Source organism: Dendropsophus ebraccatus, chromosome 9 (assembly GCF_027789765.1).
Source record: "Dendropsophus ebraccatus isolate aDenEbr1 chromosome 9, aDenEbr1.pat, whole genome shotgun sequence".
Taxonomy (NCBI): domain Eukaryota; kingdom Metazoa; phylum Chordata; class Amphibia; order Anura; family Hylidae; genus Dendropsophus; species Dendropsophus ebraccatus.
This window is the reverse complement of record NC_091462.1, coordinates 11,227,912-11,247,591: the sequence shown is the minus strand read 5'-3', so window position 1 is coordinate 11,247,591 and position 19,680 is coordinate 11,227,912. Positions and strand designations below refer to the sequence as shown.

At 47.4% G+C, this 19,680-nt stretch overlaps 1 protein-coding gene and 1 long non-coding RNA gene across 2 annotated transcripts in view; one reads left to right on the top strand and one right to left on the bottom strand.

Annotated features, from left to right (window-relative positions):
- LOC138800674 (uncharacterized) overlaps window positions 1-19,680 on the bottom strand; it is a 185,935-nt gene that overhangs the window by 7,485 nt on the left and 158,770 nt on the right. The gene's annotated exons all lie outside the window — the stretch shown is intronic.
- NHEJ1 (non-homologous end joining factor 1) overlaps window positions 1-19,680 on the top strand; it is a 73,701-nt gene that overhangs the window by 50,914 nt on the left and 3,107 nt on the right. The window contains exons 5-6 of the mRNA XM_069982520.1: window positions 18,420-18,516; window positions 19,504-19,616. Of these exons, the coding sequence (XP_069838621.1) occupies window positions 18,420-18,516; window positions 19,504-19,616 (210 nt within the window). The remainder of the gene's footprint in view (window positions 1-18,419; window positions 18,517-19,503; window positions 19,617-19,680) is intronic.

Sequence of the window (19,680 nt, the reverse complement as noted above, 5' to 3'; positions counted from 1 at the left end):
GCCGGACACAGGACTTGTGTATGTGAACACTTTATATACGAGCCTTTGTGGCACTGGCCTAGTCAATGCCCTCTTTTTGGTGGCTTGCACGCAGACTGCTCCTCGTACTGTCTCCATTCCCCTTCCTGTCCTGTGCTCCTTACCTCGTAAAATATACAGTAGCTGGCATTGTTTCCGCTGCGCTAAACCTATCACTTCCCTGACAGGGGTTTTGGCTGCTCCCCCCTCCTCTCTCCCTCTGCTACCTGTATTGCGGTGACTCGCGTCTCCCATACTTCTCCGCTGATCCCTGATTGGCCACTCTCCAGCCCAAACATCCCTATCCCACTTCAAGTGACACACAGCCATCAAAGGGCCAATCCCCCCCCTTAATCCTTAGTGTTTAATGCTATGACCCCGCGACCTGTGATAGGATATTCCAGGTCCATTTTTCGGGAATGTTTTTGGCTGCTCCCCCCTTCTGCATCGTCTTAAGCCGTTCCCAGCCCCGGAGCCTCGACCGGCGCCCCGCACTCCCCTCTCTGCTTCCTTATCTGTCCCCTTCCAGCTGCTCTCCGGGCGGAGGGTAATAAGGGGTCTGGACGCTGGGTCTGACAGGCAGGCGCTTTCACCTCACGGCTAACCAGAGTTATTTTTGCATGAATACAGGGGAGTGTCTCACCTTTTATTATGTTTGTTTTTCTGTTTGTGCGTGCTCGGGTATTTTTAGTTTTAAAAGACGGAAAAAAAAAATTGGTGAAAAGTCCCCCTTCTTACACAGGGCCTGCTCTCAGTCGGATTTCGACGGTAGGTCCCTATGGACTCCGAACCTGAGAGTCAGGTTTCTCAATAAAACGGCGGGGCTCTGTCCCCAGCAGCAGCAGCCAGACCAGGAGTATGGAGCAGGCTGGGGCCAGACTCTGAAAAGCCCTTCATCTCCCCTCATAAAGCCGCAAAGGTGATGTGCGCATGGGACCGCTCCTGAGAACGGCCCCGGAGAACACAAAACCTAATCACTAGATTTCCTCCGCAGTCAGCTACTGGTGCGGAGAGGACGGGGTTAAAACTCCTTCCAGTAGTAATTTAACTATCAGTCCGAGCGCAAAATTGCAGCTACAGCCGGGTTCACACTGCGTTCTTGCAGTCCGTTTAACACATCACATTTTTGTGTATGTTTTATAATGAAATGCACTGGAAAAACAGATCCAAACAGATTGCACACAATTGCATCCGTTTTTTTTCCCCATAAAATGTATATGTGTAACGGACTGCAAAAACGCAGTGTGAACCCAGCCTTACAAAAGCTGAACCCACAGCTGGAAACTTATTCAAGTGTGCAGCGTGTACATGACACCAGGCCAAAGGCTGTGGCTGATAACAGGCAGCAATAGATTGCGGTCAGATGCTCAGAGCACTAGGGCCTTGTTCACACGTCTTTGCACTAGTTTTCAAAATTGGTTTCAAAATCGGATGCGGATTTTGATGCAGAATTCACAGGTTTTACTGCAGCTTTTTAAAGTTGATTTTGGTGGTAATAGACTATGAGGAAATGTGTGCAAATAAGTCCGGGAGTCCGGGCAAGTTCACACAGTGTGTAAATCCACGTCTGAAACCCATGTAGTTTCAGACACTGAAAAGGGAGTGGAGTATCACATGACTGCAGGATCTGACTACACAGGGCTTGTTTGTAGTCTGTTACTATGGTTACACATACGCCTGTATAAGAGCTGTACACATGAAACAGTAGCAAACTTTTTTTTTTTTTATATAGTAGCTATTTTAGGTACATTAAATTAGTAAATTAAAAAAAAAATTGCAAAAGTTTATGCACCCTGTAAGTTATAATTTGTATAGGTTGCCGCCTTGAGAGTGAGCTGTGACCGCGCTGAGGCACATGGACATCTCTCCTGACCCGGGGGGCGATTCCCACGCGGCCGTTTGCAGTTAATGGGTTTTCAACACTTAGTAAAACGTGTGAAATTTCCATGTGTGTAATCTGTTAATGTCCTCAGGTGCCAAAAATAACATATAATATTCTAGAACACGCTAAAAAGCTGCTGACAGGCGTCCGAGCCTGAGCTGCAGCCTGAGCAGGACGTGGATTCCCCCTAAAGTTTTAAAAGAGTCGCTAATCCCAAAGTTGGCCTCTTATAATGGTGTGTTATAGTGCTGCCACATGATGCCAGTCACTTACATGGACATACAGTAAAGGAATCTGACCACGCACCTGCGCTATAAAGTAAAACACTTTCACAGTCTACTGCACTGATACATTGTAGTAAACCTACTGTGACCGAGAGAAGGCTTTTACCCTCCTAATGCAAGCAAGAACGTGTCTATTCACTGACAGCAAGCAGAGATGTGAGGAACTGTAAACGCTGAGAGACTTCTACCGGAGAAACAGGAGAGCACTCAGATATATACAGATATAGCAGAGCTGAATTACTTCTTGTATCATTATAGTCATAAAAGCACAAAGAACACAAGGTTAAATTATATCAGGTAACAAACCCGCCTCTGCTACATATCTACAACTGGGAATAAGAATGGAACCCGCCTCTGCTACATATCTACAACTGGGAATAAGAATGGAACCCGCCTCTGCTACATCTCTATAACTGGGAATAAGAATGGAACCCGCCTCTGCTACATCTCTATTACTGGGAATAAGAATGGAACCCGCCTCTGCTACATCTCTATTACTGGGAATGGGAATGGAACCCGCCTCTGCTACATCTCTATTACTGGGAATAAGAATGGAACCCGCCTCTGCTACATCTGTATTACTGGGAATGAGAATTGAACCTGCCTCTGCTACATCTCTATAACTGCGAATAAGAATGGAATCCGCCTCTGCTACATTTCTATTACTGGGAATGGGAATGGAACCCGCCTCTGCTACATCTCTATTACTGGGAATGAGAATGGAACCCGCCTCTGCTACATCTCTATTACTGGGAATAAGAATGGAACCCGCCTCTGCTACATCTCTATAACTGGGAATAAGAATGGAACCCGCCTCTGCTACATCTCTATTACTGGGAATAAGAATAGAACCCGCCTCTGCTACATCTCTATTACTGGGAATAAGAATGGAACCCGCCTCTGCTACATCTCTATAACTGTGAATAAGAATGGAACCCGCCTCTGCTACATCTCTATTACTGGGAATGGAACCCGCCTCTGCTACATCTCTATTACTGGGACTGAGAATGGAACCCGCCTCTGCTACATCTCTATTACTGGGAATGGGAATGGAACCCGCCTCTGCTACATCTCTATTACTGGGAATAAGAATGGAACCCGCCTCTGCTACATCTGTATTACTGGGAATGAGAATGGAACCCGCCTCTGCTACATCTCTATTACTGGGAATAAGAATGGAACCCGCCTCTGCTACATCTGTATTACTGGGAATGAGAATGGAACCCGCCTCTGCTACATCTCTATAACTGTGAATAAGAATGGAACCCGCCTCTGCTACATCTCTATAACTGGGAATGAGAATGGAACCCGCCTCTGCTACATCTCTATAACTGTGAATAAGAATGGAACCCGCCTCTGCTACATCTCTATTACTGGGAATGAGAATAGAACCCGCCTCTGCTACATCTCTATAACTGGGAATGAGAATGGAACCCGCCTCTGCTACATCTCTATTACTGGGAATGAGAATGGAACTTGCCTCTGCTACATCTCTATAACTGGGACTGAGAATGGAACCCGCCTCTGCTACATCTCTATTACTGGGAATAAGAATGGAACCCGCCTCTGCTACATCTCTATTACTGGGAATGAGAATGGAACCCGCCTCTGCTACATCTGTATTACTGGGAATGAGAATGGAACCCGCCTCTACTACATCTCTATAACTGTGAATAAGAATGGAACCCGCCTCTGCTACATCTCTATTACTGGGAATGAGAATGGAACTTGCCTCTGCTACATCTCTATTACTGGGACTGAGAATGGAACCCGCCTCTGCTACATCTCTATTACTGGGAATGAGAATGGAAGCCGCCTCTGCTACATCTCTATTACTGGGAATGAGAATGGAAGCCGCCTCTGCTACATCTGTATTACTGGGAATGAGAATGGAACCCGCCTCTGCTACATCTCTATTACTGGGAATGAGAATGGAACCCGCCTCTGCTACATCTCTATTACTGGGAATGAGAATGGAACCCGCCTCTGCTACATCTCTATTACTGGGAATGAGAATGGAACCCGCCTCTGCTACATCTCTATTACTGGGAATGAGAATGGAACCCGCCTCTGCTACATCTCTATAACTGCGAATAAGAATGGAACCCGCCTCTGCTACATCTCTATAACTGTGAATAAGAATGGAACCCGCCTCTGCTACATCTCTATTAATGGGAATGAGAAAGGAACCCGCCTCTGCTACATCTCTATAACTGGGACTGAGAATGGAACCCGCCTCTGCTACATCTCTATAACTGCGAATAAGAATGGAACCCGCCTCTGCTACATCTCTATTACTGGGAATGAGAATGGAACCCGCCTCTGCTACATCTCTATAACTGTGAATAAGAATGGAACCCGCCTCTGCTACATCTCTATTACTGGGAATGAGAATGGAACCCGCCTCTGCTACATCTCTATAACTGTGAATAAGAATGGAACCCGCCTCTGCTACATCTCTATTACTGGGAATAAGAATGGAACCCGCCTCTACTACATCTCTATTACTGGGAATGAGAATGGAACCCGCCTCTGCTACATCTCTATTACTGGGAATGAGAATGGAACCCGCCTCTGCTACATCTCTATTACTGGGAATGAGAATGGAACCCGCCTCTGCTACATCTCTATTACTGGGACTGAGAATGGAACCCGCCTCTGCTACATCTCTATTACTGGGAATAAGAATGGAACCCGCCTCTGCTACATCTCTATTACTGGGAATGAGAATGGAACCCGCCTCTGCTACATCTGTATTACTGGGAATGAGAATGGAACCCGCCTCTACTACATCTCTATAACTGTGAATAAGAATGGAACCCGCCTCTGCTACATCTCTATTACTGGGAATGAGAATGGAACTTGCCTCTGCTACATCTCTATTACTGGGACTGAGAATGGAACCCGCCTCTGCTACATCTCTATTACTGGGAATGAGAATGGAAGCCGCCTCTGCTACATCTCTATTACTGGGAATGAGAATGGAAGCCGCCTCTGCTACATCTGTATTACTGGGAATGAGAATGGAACCCGCCTCTGCTACATCTCTATTACTGGGAATGAGAATGGAACCCGCCTCTGCTACATCTCTATTACTGGGAATGAGAATGGAACCCGCCTCTGCTACATCTCTATTACTGGGAATGAGAATGGAACCCGCCTCTGCTACATCTCTATTACTGGGAATGAGAATGGAACCCGCCTCTGCTACATCTCTATAACTGCGAATAAGAATGGAACCCGCCTCTGCTACATCTCTATAACTGTGAATAAGAATGGAACCCGCCTCTGCTACATCTCTATTAATGGGAATGAGAAAGGAACCCGCCTCTGCTACATCTCTATAACTGGGACTGAGAATGGAACCCGCCTCTGCTACATCTCTATAACTGCGAATAAGAATGGAACCCGCCTCTGCTACATCTCTATTACTGGGAATGAGAATGGAACCCGCCTCTGCTACATCTCTATAACTGTGAATAAGAATGGAACCCGCCTCTGCTACATCTCTATTACTGGGAATGAGAATGGAACCCGCCTCTGCTACATCTCTATAACTGTGAATAAGAATGGAACCCGCCTCTGCTACATCTCTATTACTGGGAATAAGAATGGAACCCGCCTCTACTACATCTCTATTACTGGGAATGAGAATGGAACCCGCCTCTGCTACATCTCTATTACTGGGAATGAGAATGGAACCCGCCTCTGCTACATCTCTATTACTGGGAATGAGAATGGATCTGTTTTACCTTTTAGTTTTTGCACTGCACCTCCCTGAAACAGGACAACATGTAGATTTAGCTGTAGTCCTATGTAACTAGTGTGACAAACCCGACTCTGCTACGTATATGTTGTAACCTTTAATAGTTCTACATCCCGGAATTTTGCATCTGCCCCATTGCTGCAGATTTTTATTTTTTGAGAACCCTTTGATGTAACAGTAGTAAGCTGGCATACAGACCCATACCCCCCACCCCCCACGGATCGGTGTCAATCATCTCTATTGATGTACATTAATTTTATAAAAAAATCCAGATAAACTACAACCTATTATTTGTGATGCAGAAAGTGGCCGGAGGACTGTGAATAGGAGGTTATCCTGTATATTGAACATAATACACACTTGTAGTACAGCACTGTAAATATTTTCCGCCCCCACCGACTGTTGCGGTGGCACCTCTGTGACAGGGTGCCGTGCTGCCGCAGCAGTCTGATTTGCTCGGTTGGCATCGGGGGTCCCCGCTCTCTTCCTATACTGTGTTTCCCAGATGTTTCATGTCAGCCCTGACCATGGAGAGCAGGTCCGGCCCGTGCCAAGCCACAGTCAGCTGAGATCTGGAGACTGAAATGTACATATTTTGGTCATCCAGGAAGCGGCATATTTTAAGGTGAAGACTTTCAATCCCCCCGTTGTTATGAGGGGTTCACGGCCTCCGGCTACCTAAGAAGGTGCTCTCTTTTCTTCCACGGCTCTGACCTACTTAGCGAGATCTGATTGCTGGCAATAAATCTCCCGGCCCAGCCCCCCCCTCACCCTCTGTGCATTCAGCCTCCATGAAGAGTTCCACCTTGCTTGTCAGGTTCCTCGCGTTTTATAAGAGGACACCAAGATGATACTAAGGTCAGGTCTGCTCCTTACACAGCAGCAGCAAGACCCCCCCAAATACTTAAGTTTATTACGATAAGAGGAAATTTACTATTATATCACAGACATCCTGGATGATAAAGGGTTAATCTTCATATTGCTCCAATACATCTAAAATTAAAAACTGAAAAAAATTGGCTCATAATCTTGATTAAAAATGTCCAACGTTTTTGTGTGTATCCATGGTAACAGACTACACACACACTGTGTAGTCTGATCCCACAGCTGCACCATTTATTATGATGAAAAGGAAACTAAGGGAGGGGAGCGTTTACACAGACCAATTTATCTGACAGGTTTTTTAAGCCAAAGCCAGGAACAGACATAAAGGAAAGGCTAAAAATTCTCCTCTTTTCAAATCCATTCCTGGCTTTGGCTTAAAAAAATCTGCCAGATAAATAAAAACACACCATTACATTCCACTGCAGGATCAGACTACAGGGTTTGTTTGTTTGTAGTCTGTTACCATGGAGACACAGATTTAAAGTAGTATACAGATTAGTAGTTGTATACAAGAAGAAACAAAAATGTTTCATACAAAATACTTGCAAGGTGTTTGTTCCATTTTTTATTTCAGTTCTTCAGTCCATATAGAATAAAACATTTTGTAATGTTGCTTATAACCTTAATTTTAAAAAAAATCACTACAATGCTGCAGATGAAGCCAGCCAGGAATTGGTTTACATCAGCCGTCTTAGAAGGGAGGGGGAGGAGGGGAGACAGAGAGAACGGCTCACACACAGATTTTTGTGTCTTCAGCAGAAAGCAGCAGCTGAGAACTGGGGGAAGGAGACTGAATAGATAATAACAAGTATGGAAGGAATTGTTAGCCTCACCATGGGCAGCAACATATCAAAAGTTATGTTTGAGCAGAATACCCCTTTAATCAAGACTTTGCAAGGTTGTTTCATTTCATTGCTCCAATACATATAAAACTAAAATTTGTGGAGCTTTGAAAATTCTTTTGATTAAAAAACAGTTTTCTGTACACAGCTCCTATGCAGAACCACACGTCTCCTGGGTTGCAGGCTACAAGCAAACCCTGTGTAGTCTAATCCTGTCATCATATCTTGCTCTTTGCAGCTCTTTACTGTCTGTAGATTGTGAGGAAGCGGCAGAGGGAAACATGACTGCAGGATCAGACTACTACTAAGGTTTACTTGTAGTCTGTTACCATGGTGACACACAGCTCTAGCACTATTGGCTGGTTGGCTTAGTGCATGATGGGAGTTGTAGTTTTGCAACAGCTGGAGAGCCTTGGTTTTCTATGCACTGACAGCAAGCAGAGAGTGTGAAATTGTTGCAAGAAGGTTGTTCATACCTTTTGGTCATACAGGGAATAAACCTGTTAATGTTGTGGATCAGGAGCGCCCCGGCCGCTGAGGAGCTGCCCGGTAGGATTAGCAGCCGACGCGGGATTACTGGATATTACAGGGTTTAGGATACGGTTACTTTAGGAAATGAAGGCTCAGGATTAGTGAGCGCTCACTTACAGCCCTCGCCCACCACTTCCCTACTGGAATCTGTGGAAGGTGGCCAGCCTAGTGAGTGTGGGTGACTGTGCCCCCTGGCACACTGTGCGTATGGCTTGCTAGGGGCTGTAGCCAGGGCCTGCTGAACCTAGTCACTCCCCGAAGGAAGATAAACATGTAGGCACTGAAAGATTCCTTCATCGCTGCTCGCTGCCTCACAGCCTGCCAGGAATGACACCCTCCGGGAAGAAAGGCCGGCTTGTGATGGAGCTGAGAAGGGAGAGCGAGCGGCTATGGCGTTCCTGCAATCCCTGACATACAAGTGTACAGCAACAAGTGGCAGACAATAGGAGTCCCCATCACCCGGAGGAACTCCAACACCTAGAACTGAGCGTGAGGTCACACATCTGCTCTAAATGGAAGCCCTGAAATTTTCTCCTATAATGATCCGTTTACATGAAGTGATAATGCGCCCAATCGATCGTTTAACGATTTTGAAGCAACAATTTTGTTCTTATAACGATCAGCGTTTAGACGAATAAATCGTTAGAAAAATCGTTATTGTGATCGTTTTTAAGATCGCTTAAGCCCATCTCACACACAAGGTCCTAATCCACGGAACGATTATCGCTGTATTCGGCCGATAATCGTCCCGTGGAATAGGAGGCAACGATCAGCCGACATCGTTCATGTCGGCTGATCGTTGAAGTCATTTGTCTTTCAACATGTTGAAAGACAAACGACTTATATAGCAGCGGTCTGCTGCTGTCGCTCTGCGGAATAGGAGGTGGCAGACCGCCGCTATATCCTATGGGCTGCCTGGACGATCAGCAATCGCTCGGGCAGCCCCCACGCCCCCCAGACTTACCCACTCACAGCGCTCGTTTGCTCCTCAGAGTCGGGCCGTGTAATACGGCCTATAGGGTGACTCTGTGAAAGACTGTTTACACGAAGCGATCTGCGAATTTTTAGCAAACAACCAAGGACGATTTGAGAACATGTTGAGGATCACAATGAACGATTTCTCACTTGTCGCTTGATTGTTCACACGAGTCGATTATCGCTTAAATGCGATCGTTATTGCGAAAATTTGAGCGATAATCATTCCGTGTAAACGCACCATAACTTAAAAGGGTTGTCCAGGATTAGAAAAACATGGCTGCTTTCTTCCAGAAACATTACCACTCCAGTGTGTGTTCTGCAGCTCTGTTTGGTTTAAGTGAATGAAGCCAGGTTGTAATACCGCACACAACCTGAGGATGGGGGGGCTTCTGTAAATTTATTTTTTTGTAAACCTGGATAAACCTTTAAAGCTGCTATAGCCGTCTCTGGAACAGCAGAGTGACAAACACCATGGCCGACATTACAGTTTGCTTTGCATCAGTGTTCCTTCCATCTGTGAATCTCCAGCTGTTCCAAAACTACAACTCCCAGCATGTCCTGATGACCCCAAGCTGTGTGACATACAAAATGGCTGCCACTACAGCTTGATCCACAACCTGTGGCTCTTCAGCTGAGGCAAATCTGCAACTCCTATCATGTCGGCTGTCGGAGCATGCTGGAGGTTTTAGCTATAGTACAGTTGGAGAGCCACATGTTAGGGCTTAGGGCATGATGGGGGTTGTAGTTTTAATCTCTGGGGAGTGTTAGGTTGAAGACGCTGCTCAATGTATGATGGGAGTTGTAATTATCAAAACTTGGAGAACCATATGTATAATTATACTCTAGGCCCATCCAGAGCTGCAGGAATGGCCACCCCAACCCCCACATCTATCTCTGATCAGTCCCATCCAGAGCTGCATTCACAATTCTGCTGACTGGGCCTTTTCACACTGGTCGATTATCAGCAATAAGTGTTGCTAGAAAGGCTCATTCAGACGACGAGTGTGTGAAGAATTGTCATTGATCAGCCTAGGAGCGTGAAAATGCCTGATCCTCGGCTGATCGCAGCTTTTGAGCAGCCATAAAAATGGTAGTCTACCTGCCACACATCCTACCTGCCATACACATGTAAACAGGAGATGTTTGACCCATAGCAATGTTTTTATAATGGCTGCATGAAGGATACAGTGATTGTTTGTGCAGCCCGGTAACTCAATTAGTTGCTCTGATCTCGCTGATCAGCTTCCATAGACTGCTATGCTAGAGTGATATAGAAGACTGAACAGTCAGGCTATTGGGCAGTGGCCAGGAGCCCAGTTACTTAGACCCCCATAGCCCCCATTCTATCTGTCACTAGTTTCAACCCTTGTGCCCAGGACCCGGCCTCCCCTTGTGCCCAGGACCCGGCCTCCCCTTGTGCCCAGGACCCGGCCTCCCCTTGTGCCATGCTGCTGTTGGGCACAGACATATTCTCACACAGGAGGGCCCTGATCTTTCTGCCAGTTTTGTGTTGAGCAGAGACTGATGGGCAGATCTCTTTGTGGTCAGCAGATGATCAGAGACAGAAGCCCCGGGGAGACGTCTATCGGTCATCGGTGTCTCGAGCCTATGTCAGCCCAACGGCCACTTCAAACAGGACGCAGCGCTGGGGTGGCGAGGACGCAGCGGCCTTCAAAGTTTTGTTTGAGAAATTTGTTTTCTTGTTTTGGATAAATATAAATCTGGGAGAATATTTTTAGATTTGTGGGGTCAGCGACTGCGGTATAGACCAAGGGGGCACATATTTATAGAGGCGAAGACTGGATTATAAGGAAGGTGGCACATCCATGTATACAGTGACCTCACCAGCAGAATAGTGAGTGCAGCTCTGGAATATAATACAGGATGTAACTCAGGATCAGTAATGTAATGTATGTACACAGTGACCCCACCAGCAGAATAGTGAGTGCAGCTCTGGAGTATAATACAGGATGTAACTCAGGATCAGTAATGTATGTACACAGTGACCTAACCAGCAGAATAGTGAGTGCAGCTCTGGAGTATATAACAGGATATAACTCGGGATCAGTTTTTCACAACTGTCAAGATCTCTGCTTGCTGTCAGTCACTAGAGGCTCCCAGTGGATACAAATCTGTCCATGACATTACAGTAGTAGTAGAGCCATGTAACCGTGTGATCATCATTTCTCTCTGTTGGGGTGAACAATCATGGTTCTTATTGTCTGCAGTAAGTAGCGATGTGAAAAGCTGTGAGGAGTTGTAACAGAAAGTGCATTGGAGAAGTGTATACATGTGTTTGTTATACTATTATATATAGTTATAATATTTATTTGCCGCCTCTGGAAAACATCATGTATTAGAGCCCAGCATGGATCCCCTCACAAAGCAGCAGCGGAGAGTACAGAGGGCGGGGGGGGGGGGGGGGGGGGGGAGCAGACCCCACAGCCGACCCCACAGCCGACCCCACAGCCGGTTACCTGTACACGCAGCCTTATTAATCCTGACTGGGCGACTGCACCAATCACAGTAACTAATCCCTAATGTCAACCCCCTAGAAACAATGCATACATCTCCGCAGGCTGATGTGGCCAACCATACGGGATTGTCCTGCTAAGATGAATGACTCGCTTGTATTTGGCCCCATGGCTACCCCTCAGTACTAATGGACTTTATTCACAGCTGTGCCAAATGCAGAACCCATCAGTATAGAAATTAGATTGTAAGCTCTTGGGGCGCAGGGCTGTGTGAGAAAGACATGGCTAATGTATATGTAAAGGAAATGTATTGCAGGATGTTACCAATAAGATATGGCCCACAGACGGGACAATGTGCAGGGACACACTGGTAAATAGTGGCACATACCGTGTATCCCTGAGAATAAGACAGTCTCTTATATTTATTTTTGCTCCTAGGTCTTATTTTCAGGGGATGTCTTAGTTTTCCATGAAGAAGAATTCACATGTCACATCCACAGCAGGGACAGTGTATGGTATGATGGCTTCCAGCCACCAGGGGGAGCACACTTGTACAGCACAGCAGGGACAGCGTACAGTATGGCGGCAGGTGATATACCGCTCTACATCTGGCAGTAGGGGAAACAATGGATGGGGGCAGCTGACAAGCCTCTTGATGCCTTGCCTGCACAATTACAAGTGACGGACGTGTAAGGTAACATCAGGGTTGGCGGCAGGTAACGGTCTCCATGTCCTGCATGCAGCTGCTCTGCTACGGACGGTGAAGGCAGGAGACAGCAGCAGTGGGCTAAAAAGAATCCCAGCTACATGCCCTGGTGTTCTGTGTGGTGGGCATGCTTCAAACATAAACCTTTGCTGTGTCTTACCTTTGGGGGAGGCCTTATATTTATCAATTCAGCAAAACCTCTACTAGGTCTTATTTTTGGGGAACCAGGTAGCTGTCAGTTTATTCCTACATTTCCAGGAGGAATAACAGATTAATATGTCAGATATATGTTGTATATGTGTCCTATATCTGCCTATAGTATGCAGCTATACACAGTGCAGAAGATGGATACAACAAATTCATATAAAGATTAGTAACTTTCCTCCAATAGCCGCTCCACACTTTTCCGCAGGTTGTGAGTGGTATTGCAGATAAGCCCCTTTCACTTTATTGGAACGGACTCGCAATACCACACACAAGGGCATGCTGGGAGTTGTAGTTTTGCAGCAGCTGGAGGGCCATGGCTGGGAGCATTGCTATAGTCTATAGCAATAGTCACCAATCCATTGGTCTCCAGAAGTGTGTCAGGGCATGCTGGGAGTTGTAGTTTTACACCAGGTTGGAGGATAGCCTTGCACTTTCCGTATCCTTTCACTTCTTCTTTAGTTCATTGGGTTCGGCTCTGTGTAACTCGGCCGTCAGCAGTTCATTTGTCTAATGATTTATAGTAAAATGTTAAGCGGATTGTGGAGTAGAAGACTGTGACTTATAGGTTACCGTGCCACAGGAGGACAGTGCCAGCGGGGAGCTGTGCCCGGCAAAGATCAAAGGGCTGTGGCATCAGGTAGCAGTGATTCAGCAGAACGGGCAATGCCATGCAGTCTGTGCGGAGTGCCAGGGAACGGATCAACATCACGAGGAACAGGAACGATCAGGGTATCGCTATATGTGTGCTTGTTGTCAGTGAATAAGATCATTGTTCACATTAGGGAGCAGTAAACCCCTATATACAGTAGCCAGGTCTCAGATGAATTATTGGATATATCTGTGCCCTGTATAGACAATGCTGGTAAGGTTACAACCATTGTCAGCAGCTGCACAGATCTTTGCTGCAGTTTATCATCATACACTGTGCACGGCCTACACTGACACCAGACTCATACACTGTGCATGGCCTACACTGACACCAGACTCATACACTGTGCATGGCCTACACTGACACCAGACTCATACACTGTGCATGGCCTACACTGACACCGGACCAATACACTGTGCACGGCCTACACTGACACCGGACTCATACACTGTGCACGGCCTACACTGACACCGGACTCATACACTGTGCACGGCCTACACTGACACCGGACTCATACACTGTGCACGGCCTACACTGACACCGGACTCATACACTGTGCACGGCCTACACTGACACCAGACTCATACACTGTGCATGGCCTACACTGACACCAGACTCATACACTGTGCACGGCCTACACTGACACCGGACTCATACACTGTGCATGGCCTACACTGACACCGGACTCATACACTGTGCACGGCCTACACTGACACCGGACTCATACACTGTGCACGGCCTACACTGACACCGGACTCATACACTGTGCACGGCCTACACTGACACCGGACTCATACACTGTGCACGGCCTACACTGACACCGGACTCATACACTGTGCATGGCCTACACTGACACCGGACTCATACACTGTGCATGGCCTACACTGACACCGGACTCATACACTGCACGGCCTACACTGACACCAGACTCATACACTGCACGGCCTACACTGACACCAGACTCATACACTGTGCATGGCCTCCACTGACACCGGACTCATACACTGTGCATGGCCTCCACTGACACCAGACTCATACACTGTGCATGGCCTACACTGACACCAGACTCATACACTGTGCATGGCCTACACTGACACCAGAGAAAAACTGTGTGACCTTACCGTTACAGCTGCACAGTCCTCTCTATCCCCCTCCCTGCACTCATATCTATAATCATAGAGATAACTGTATGACTATATACAGATACAGCTGCACAGTCCTCTCTGTCCCCTCCCTGCACTCATATCTATAATCATAGAGATAACTGTGCGACCATATACAGTTACAGCTGCACAGTCCTCTCTATCTCCACCTTACAGGGATCAGTATCCAGGCCAGGTTCTTTCTCCCGTGTCATATAGATGAGATATTGCATTGATCAGGATGCAGCGCAGCAGAGTGCGGGGACTGTGCAGTTCTCAGGCCGGGGGACTCTGGGACAGCTCCATGGCTGGTAGTAATAGCCGCTGGGTTTGCGTTAATGCATTAGCCGCGGTGTATAACGCTCCTGGCTGTGGCCGACAGGTGAGGAGGAGTTAATCTTCCCGCAGTGGTGAAAATAGCCGAGAGCGGAGATGGATTTTAATGTTGCGAAGAGATACTGGAATAAGGGGGAAAGCAAGGCCCAAAATACTCCTCTCATGCAGCCCAGAGGACACATTAGTGTAAGACGGCGGCTTTAATGTGGGAAATGGAAGGGTAGAAGCTGTTCTGTGCCCGGCCCTGATATCTATGATGTAAGCGCTGGCACTGTGCACACTGCCGGCAATCTGACTGGCTGTCTGTGACCGCAGGATGAGGCCTCATGTCTGCAGTCAGGTCATTGCGATGAAGCTGGGCCTGCGGTTGTGCCATCACTGCCACTTACACGTATAGGGGCACTGGGGGTCACGCTACACTACAGCAGATCCTGTGCCGACACATTCATTTCTAAACATTGGGTCACTTAGCAGGGCCACTCCAGCAAAAATCAACTCATTTCTAATCAACTGGCATCAGAAAAAGTGCCAGAGATTATTTACCTGTATAAAAAAATAATCTCAAATCAGTACTTTTCAGTACTTATCAGCTGCTGTATGTCCTGCAGGAGAGGTTTTCTATGGGGATTTGCTGCTGCTCTAGACAGTTCCTGACATGGACAGAGGTGGCAGCAGAGAGCAATGTGTCAGACTAGAAAAAATCAGCTGCTGTATACCCTGCAGGAAGTGGTGTATAAGTAATAGAGTCCCCCTTTAAATAATGAGGTAACAACACTCATAGGCCCCTTATACCCCGGGATCTGAGTGCTACCTGCAGTTGCTGATTGTAGACATTATTGATGAGGTCAGTATACATGCCGGGGTCTGGACTGGAGACTCCATGGACCGACAGTGTCCTACAGTCTGTCCACTCAGAATAAGTGCTGCAACATTCTTGGCTTCTTAGGCTAGGTTCACACTGCGTTTTTGCAATCCGTTTTTTTGCAAGAAACGGATTCATTTGTGTGCACCCATTTTGATCAGTTTTTCCATTGACTTCCATTGTAAAAAAAACGGATCCTATTTTTTTAACGGACACAAAAGTAGTGTCAGATACATTTTTGTGTATCCGTTTTTGTTTTTTTTTACAATGGAAGTCAATGGAAAAACGGATCAAAACAGATGCACACAAATGCATCCGTTTTTTACAAAAAAACGGATTTCAAAAACGCAGTGTGAACCTAGCCTTAAAGGGCAATTGCAGATCAGCGTGTCCTGAAGTCCTTTACCACCCTTCTAGCAGTCACTGCACACATGATGGTGCGGACACAGACTCCTCCAGCCTTCTGCCTTATCACTTCTTGTTACGTCTTTTGCACAACCTTGAATGATTGTTTGTAGCCGAGCGTCAGAGGAAACATCTTACAGCGTTATCTTTGTTCCCCAGTCACAGAGGATCCTGCATATAAAGCCGCAGGCAGAGGTTGAGATCCTTAAAGGGCAGCTCCACTCACAGTAGACAAAGCTATCACAGCACAGCAGACATTGCTTCTTCCATCAGGCCTCAGCATGAAGCAGATGTGTCAGTGTCGTCCCCTACTGGGTAATGTGGGAACTTCTTGTTGTGGTGACCACATTGGGTGTCTCAAATCTTATTTTGGGTCCCAATGGACTAGGTTGCTAGTATGGAAGTGCCGCTCTCTCATTTAGGCTCAGTGGCTATTACGGTCTCCTGGCAGCACCGCGGCTTCTCCACAGGGTCAGTGTCTGGTACTGTACTGTCTGCTGGTAGCACTAGGGCTCCTTCCTTGACCACTACTGTCTTTTGGCCCCAATGGGGCTTCTCGAATAGTTTAATGGTTAATACTGACCCTGCATCACTGTGGCTCCATCACAGGTGGCTCAGTGGTTAGCACTGTCTCCTTACAGTATTAGAGCTTCTCTTCTGGCTCAGTGGTTAGCACTCTCTCCTTACAGTATTGGGGCTCTACTTCTGGCTTAGTGGTTAGCACTGGTTCCTTACAGTATTGGGGCTCCTCTTCTGGCTCAGTGGTTAGCACTGTTTCTTTACAGTATTGGGGCTCCTCTTCTGGCTTAGTGGTTAGCACTGTTTCCTTACAGTATTGGGGCTCCTCTTCTGGCTCAGTGGTTAGCACTGTTTCCTTACAGTATTGGGGCTCCTCTTCTGGCTCAGTGGTTAGCACTGTCTCCTTACAGTATTGGGGCTCTTCTTCGGTCTCAGTGGTTAGCACTGGGTCCTTACAGTATTTGGGCTCCTCCTTTGGCTCAGTGGTTAGCACTGGCTCCTTACAGTATTGGGGCTCTTCTTCTGGCTCAGTGGTTAGCACTGGCTCCTTACAGTATTGGGGCTCTTCTTCTGGCTCATCGGTGGGTACAGTCTCCTTACAGTATTGGAGCTCCTCTTCTGGCTCAGTGGTTAGCACTCTCCTTACAGTATTGGAGCTCCTCTTCTGGCTCAGTGGTTAGCACTCTCCTTACAGTATTAGGGCTCTTCTTCTGGTTCAGTGGTTAGCACTCTCTCCTTACAGTATTAGAGCTTCTCCTCTGGCTCAGTGGTTAGCACTGGCTCCTTATAGTATTGCGGCTCTTCTTCTGGCTCAGTTGTTAGCACTGTTTCTTTACAGTATTGGGGCTCCTCTTCTGGCTCAGTGGTTAGCACTCTCTCCCTACAGTATTAGGGCTCTTCTGGCTCAGTGGTTAGCACTGTCTCCTTACAGTATTGGGGCTCCTCTTCTGGCTTAGTGGTTAGCACTGGGTCCTTACAGTATTGGGGCGCTTCTTCTGGCTCAGTGGTTAGCACTGGCTCCTTACAGTATTGGGGCTCCTCTTCTGGCTCAGTGGTTAGCACTGTTTCCTTACAGTATTGGGGCTCCTCTTCTGGCTTAGTGGTTAGCACTGGGTCCTTACAGTATTGGGGCGCTTCTTTTGGCTCAGTGGTTAGCACTGGCTCCTTACAGTATTGGGGCTCCTCTTCTGGCTCAGTGGTTAGCACTGGCTCCTTACAGTATTGGGGCTCCTCTTCTGGCTCAGTGGTTAGCACTGTCTCCTTACAGTATTGGGGCTCTTCTTCTGGCTCAGTGGTTAGCACTGGCTCCTTACAATATTGGGGCTCCTCTTCTGGCTCAGTGGTTAGCACTGGCTCCTTACAGTTTTGGGGCTCTTCTTCTGGCTCAGTGGTTAGCACTCTCTCCTTACAGTATTAGGGCTTCTCCTCTGGCTCAGTGGTTAGCACTGACTCCTTACAGTTTTGGGGCTCTTCTTCTGGCTCAGTGGTTAGCACTGGCTCCTTACAGTATTGGGGCTCCTCTTCTGGCTCAGTGGTTGGCACTGTCTCCTTACAGTATTGGGGCTCCCCTTCTGGCTCAGTGGTTAGCACTGGCTCCTTACAGTATTGGGGCTCTTCTTCTGGCTCAGTGGTTAGCACTGGCTCCTTACAGTATTGGGGCGCTTCTTCTGGCTCAGTGGTTGGCACTGTCTCCTTACAATATTTGGGCTTCTCCTTTGGCTCAGTGGCTATTACTAACTCCAAGGACCAGTCTTTGACTCCAGCCTAGTGAAGATCTGCATATATTTTCATGTGTTTTGGTGAATCCCGGATAACCTGGCAGTATAATTGTCTTTCAGTCTCCCTAATAGGTATCTATACCTTAGATTGCAAGCTCTTCTGCCCACACAGATCACTGGCTCATAGTCTCATGTTCCATATTATGTTGTTTCAGAATATCCCGGAGCAGATTACCTCGTCGGGGCTCAGTGAGCGGTTGCAGCAGCTATACAGCGATGTGATGAGCGCTAGAGAGGAGGCGGGAGCTGCAGGTAAGAGGAAAGGGTTAATGCAGGGGGATCGGCCGCTGTCAGTTAGCCGTCCTTGTACATGTGGTCATATATTGGGTGACAACCAGTACTGCCACCATTACACAGGAGGCGGTCATCCAGCTCTCCCTGGATATATGGCTGCACACTGGGCCGATACTACGGGACTCGATGGATGACCCCGGCGGGAGCCGTAGTTGTGGCTTTGTTGGCTGTCAGGCTAAGTGAATGGATAAAATGTGTAAAAACAAGTAGGGGGCGACACCCAACATCTCCGCAGACCCCAAAGGGGCATCTAATGCCACACTGTGGTGGGGTGTAACCTTGCTGTTCCCATAACCCTATGACAACCCTTGCAGCAGAGCAATCGCAGCCATTGGGCATACCTGAGAAGGAATAGGAGATAGGAATAAAAGCTGAGCCCCGCCCACTTAAATAGGACCTCCCCCAAACGGGCAGCATTTAAACCGCAAATAGTACAGATGCCCCCCCCTTGACCCCCCCAAAGACCATACACCACACCAGCTGAATATAGGTATAGACCCCAGATTGTCCCTATATACAGTGTCAGGGCAAGACCCTGTATATACAGACCCCAGCCCTGTATACACAGCCCAGACCCCCTATACACACAGCACAGTCTACACCCCCATACAGAGACACCCCATGTTTCTATATATAGATCCCAAATCTCCCCCGGGCATTTGAACAGACACTAAACCAGACTCCACCTAGATACAAGTACCAGACCAAAACCCCCCTGTATACACCCCCCCGAATACACAGACACCCCTCCTCACAAACACCCGTATACATACCCCAAAGTACCCTTTGTTTACAGACAGACCCCAGACCAGACCCCAAAGCTGCCCACGACTAGAAACCTCATTTCATGGTGTTCATTGTATGTTAGCTGAGGATGGGAAGATACCAGTGTCTCCCCCTATAGTGATAATATACACAGATCATATACACTGTTATTATGTGCAGGTGATGGAGACCCCCAACCACCGCCAGCACTTGAAAGTAGCGGTTTTCCCATGGCGGACCCTTCAACGACTCAGCAAGACTTGGACCATGGACAGACACAAAAACCCTCCCAGGTGAGATCACCCAGACACAAGGCGGCAGATTACATCATCATCAGTCTACTGTGCCAGCACTACA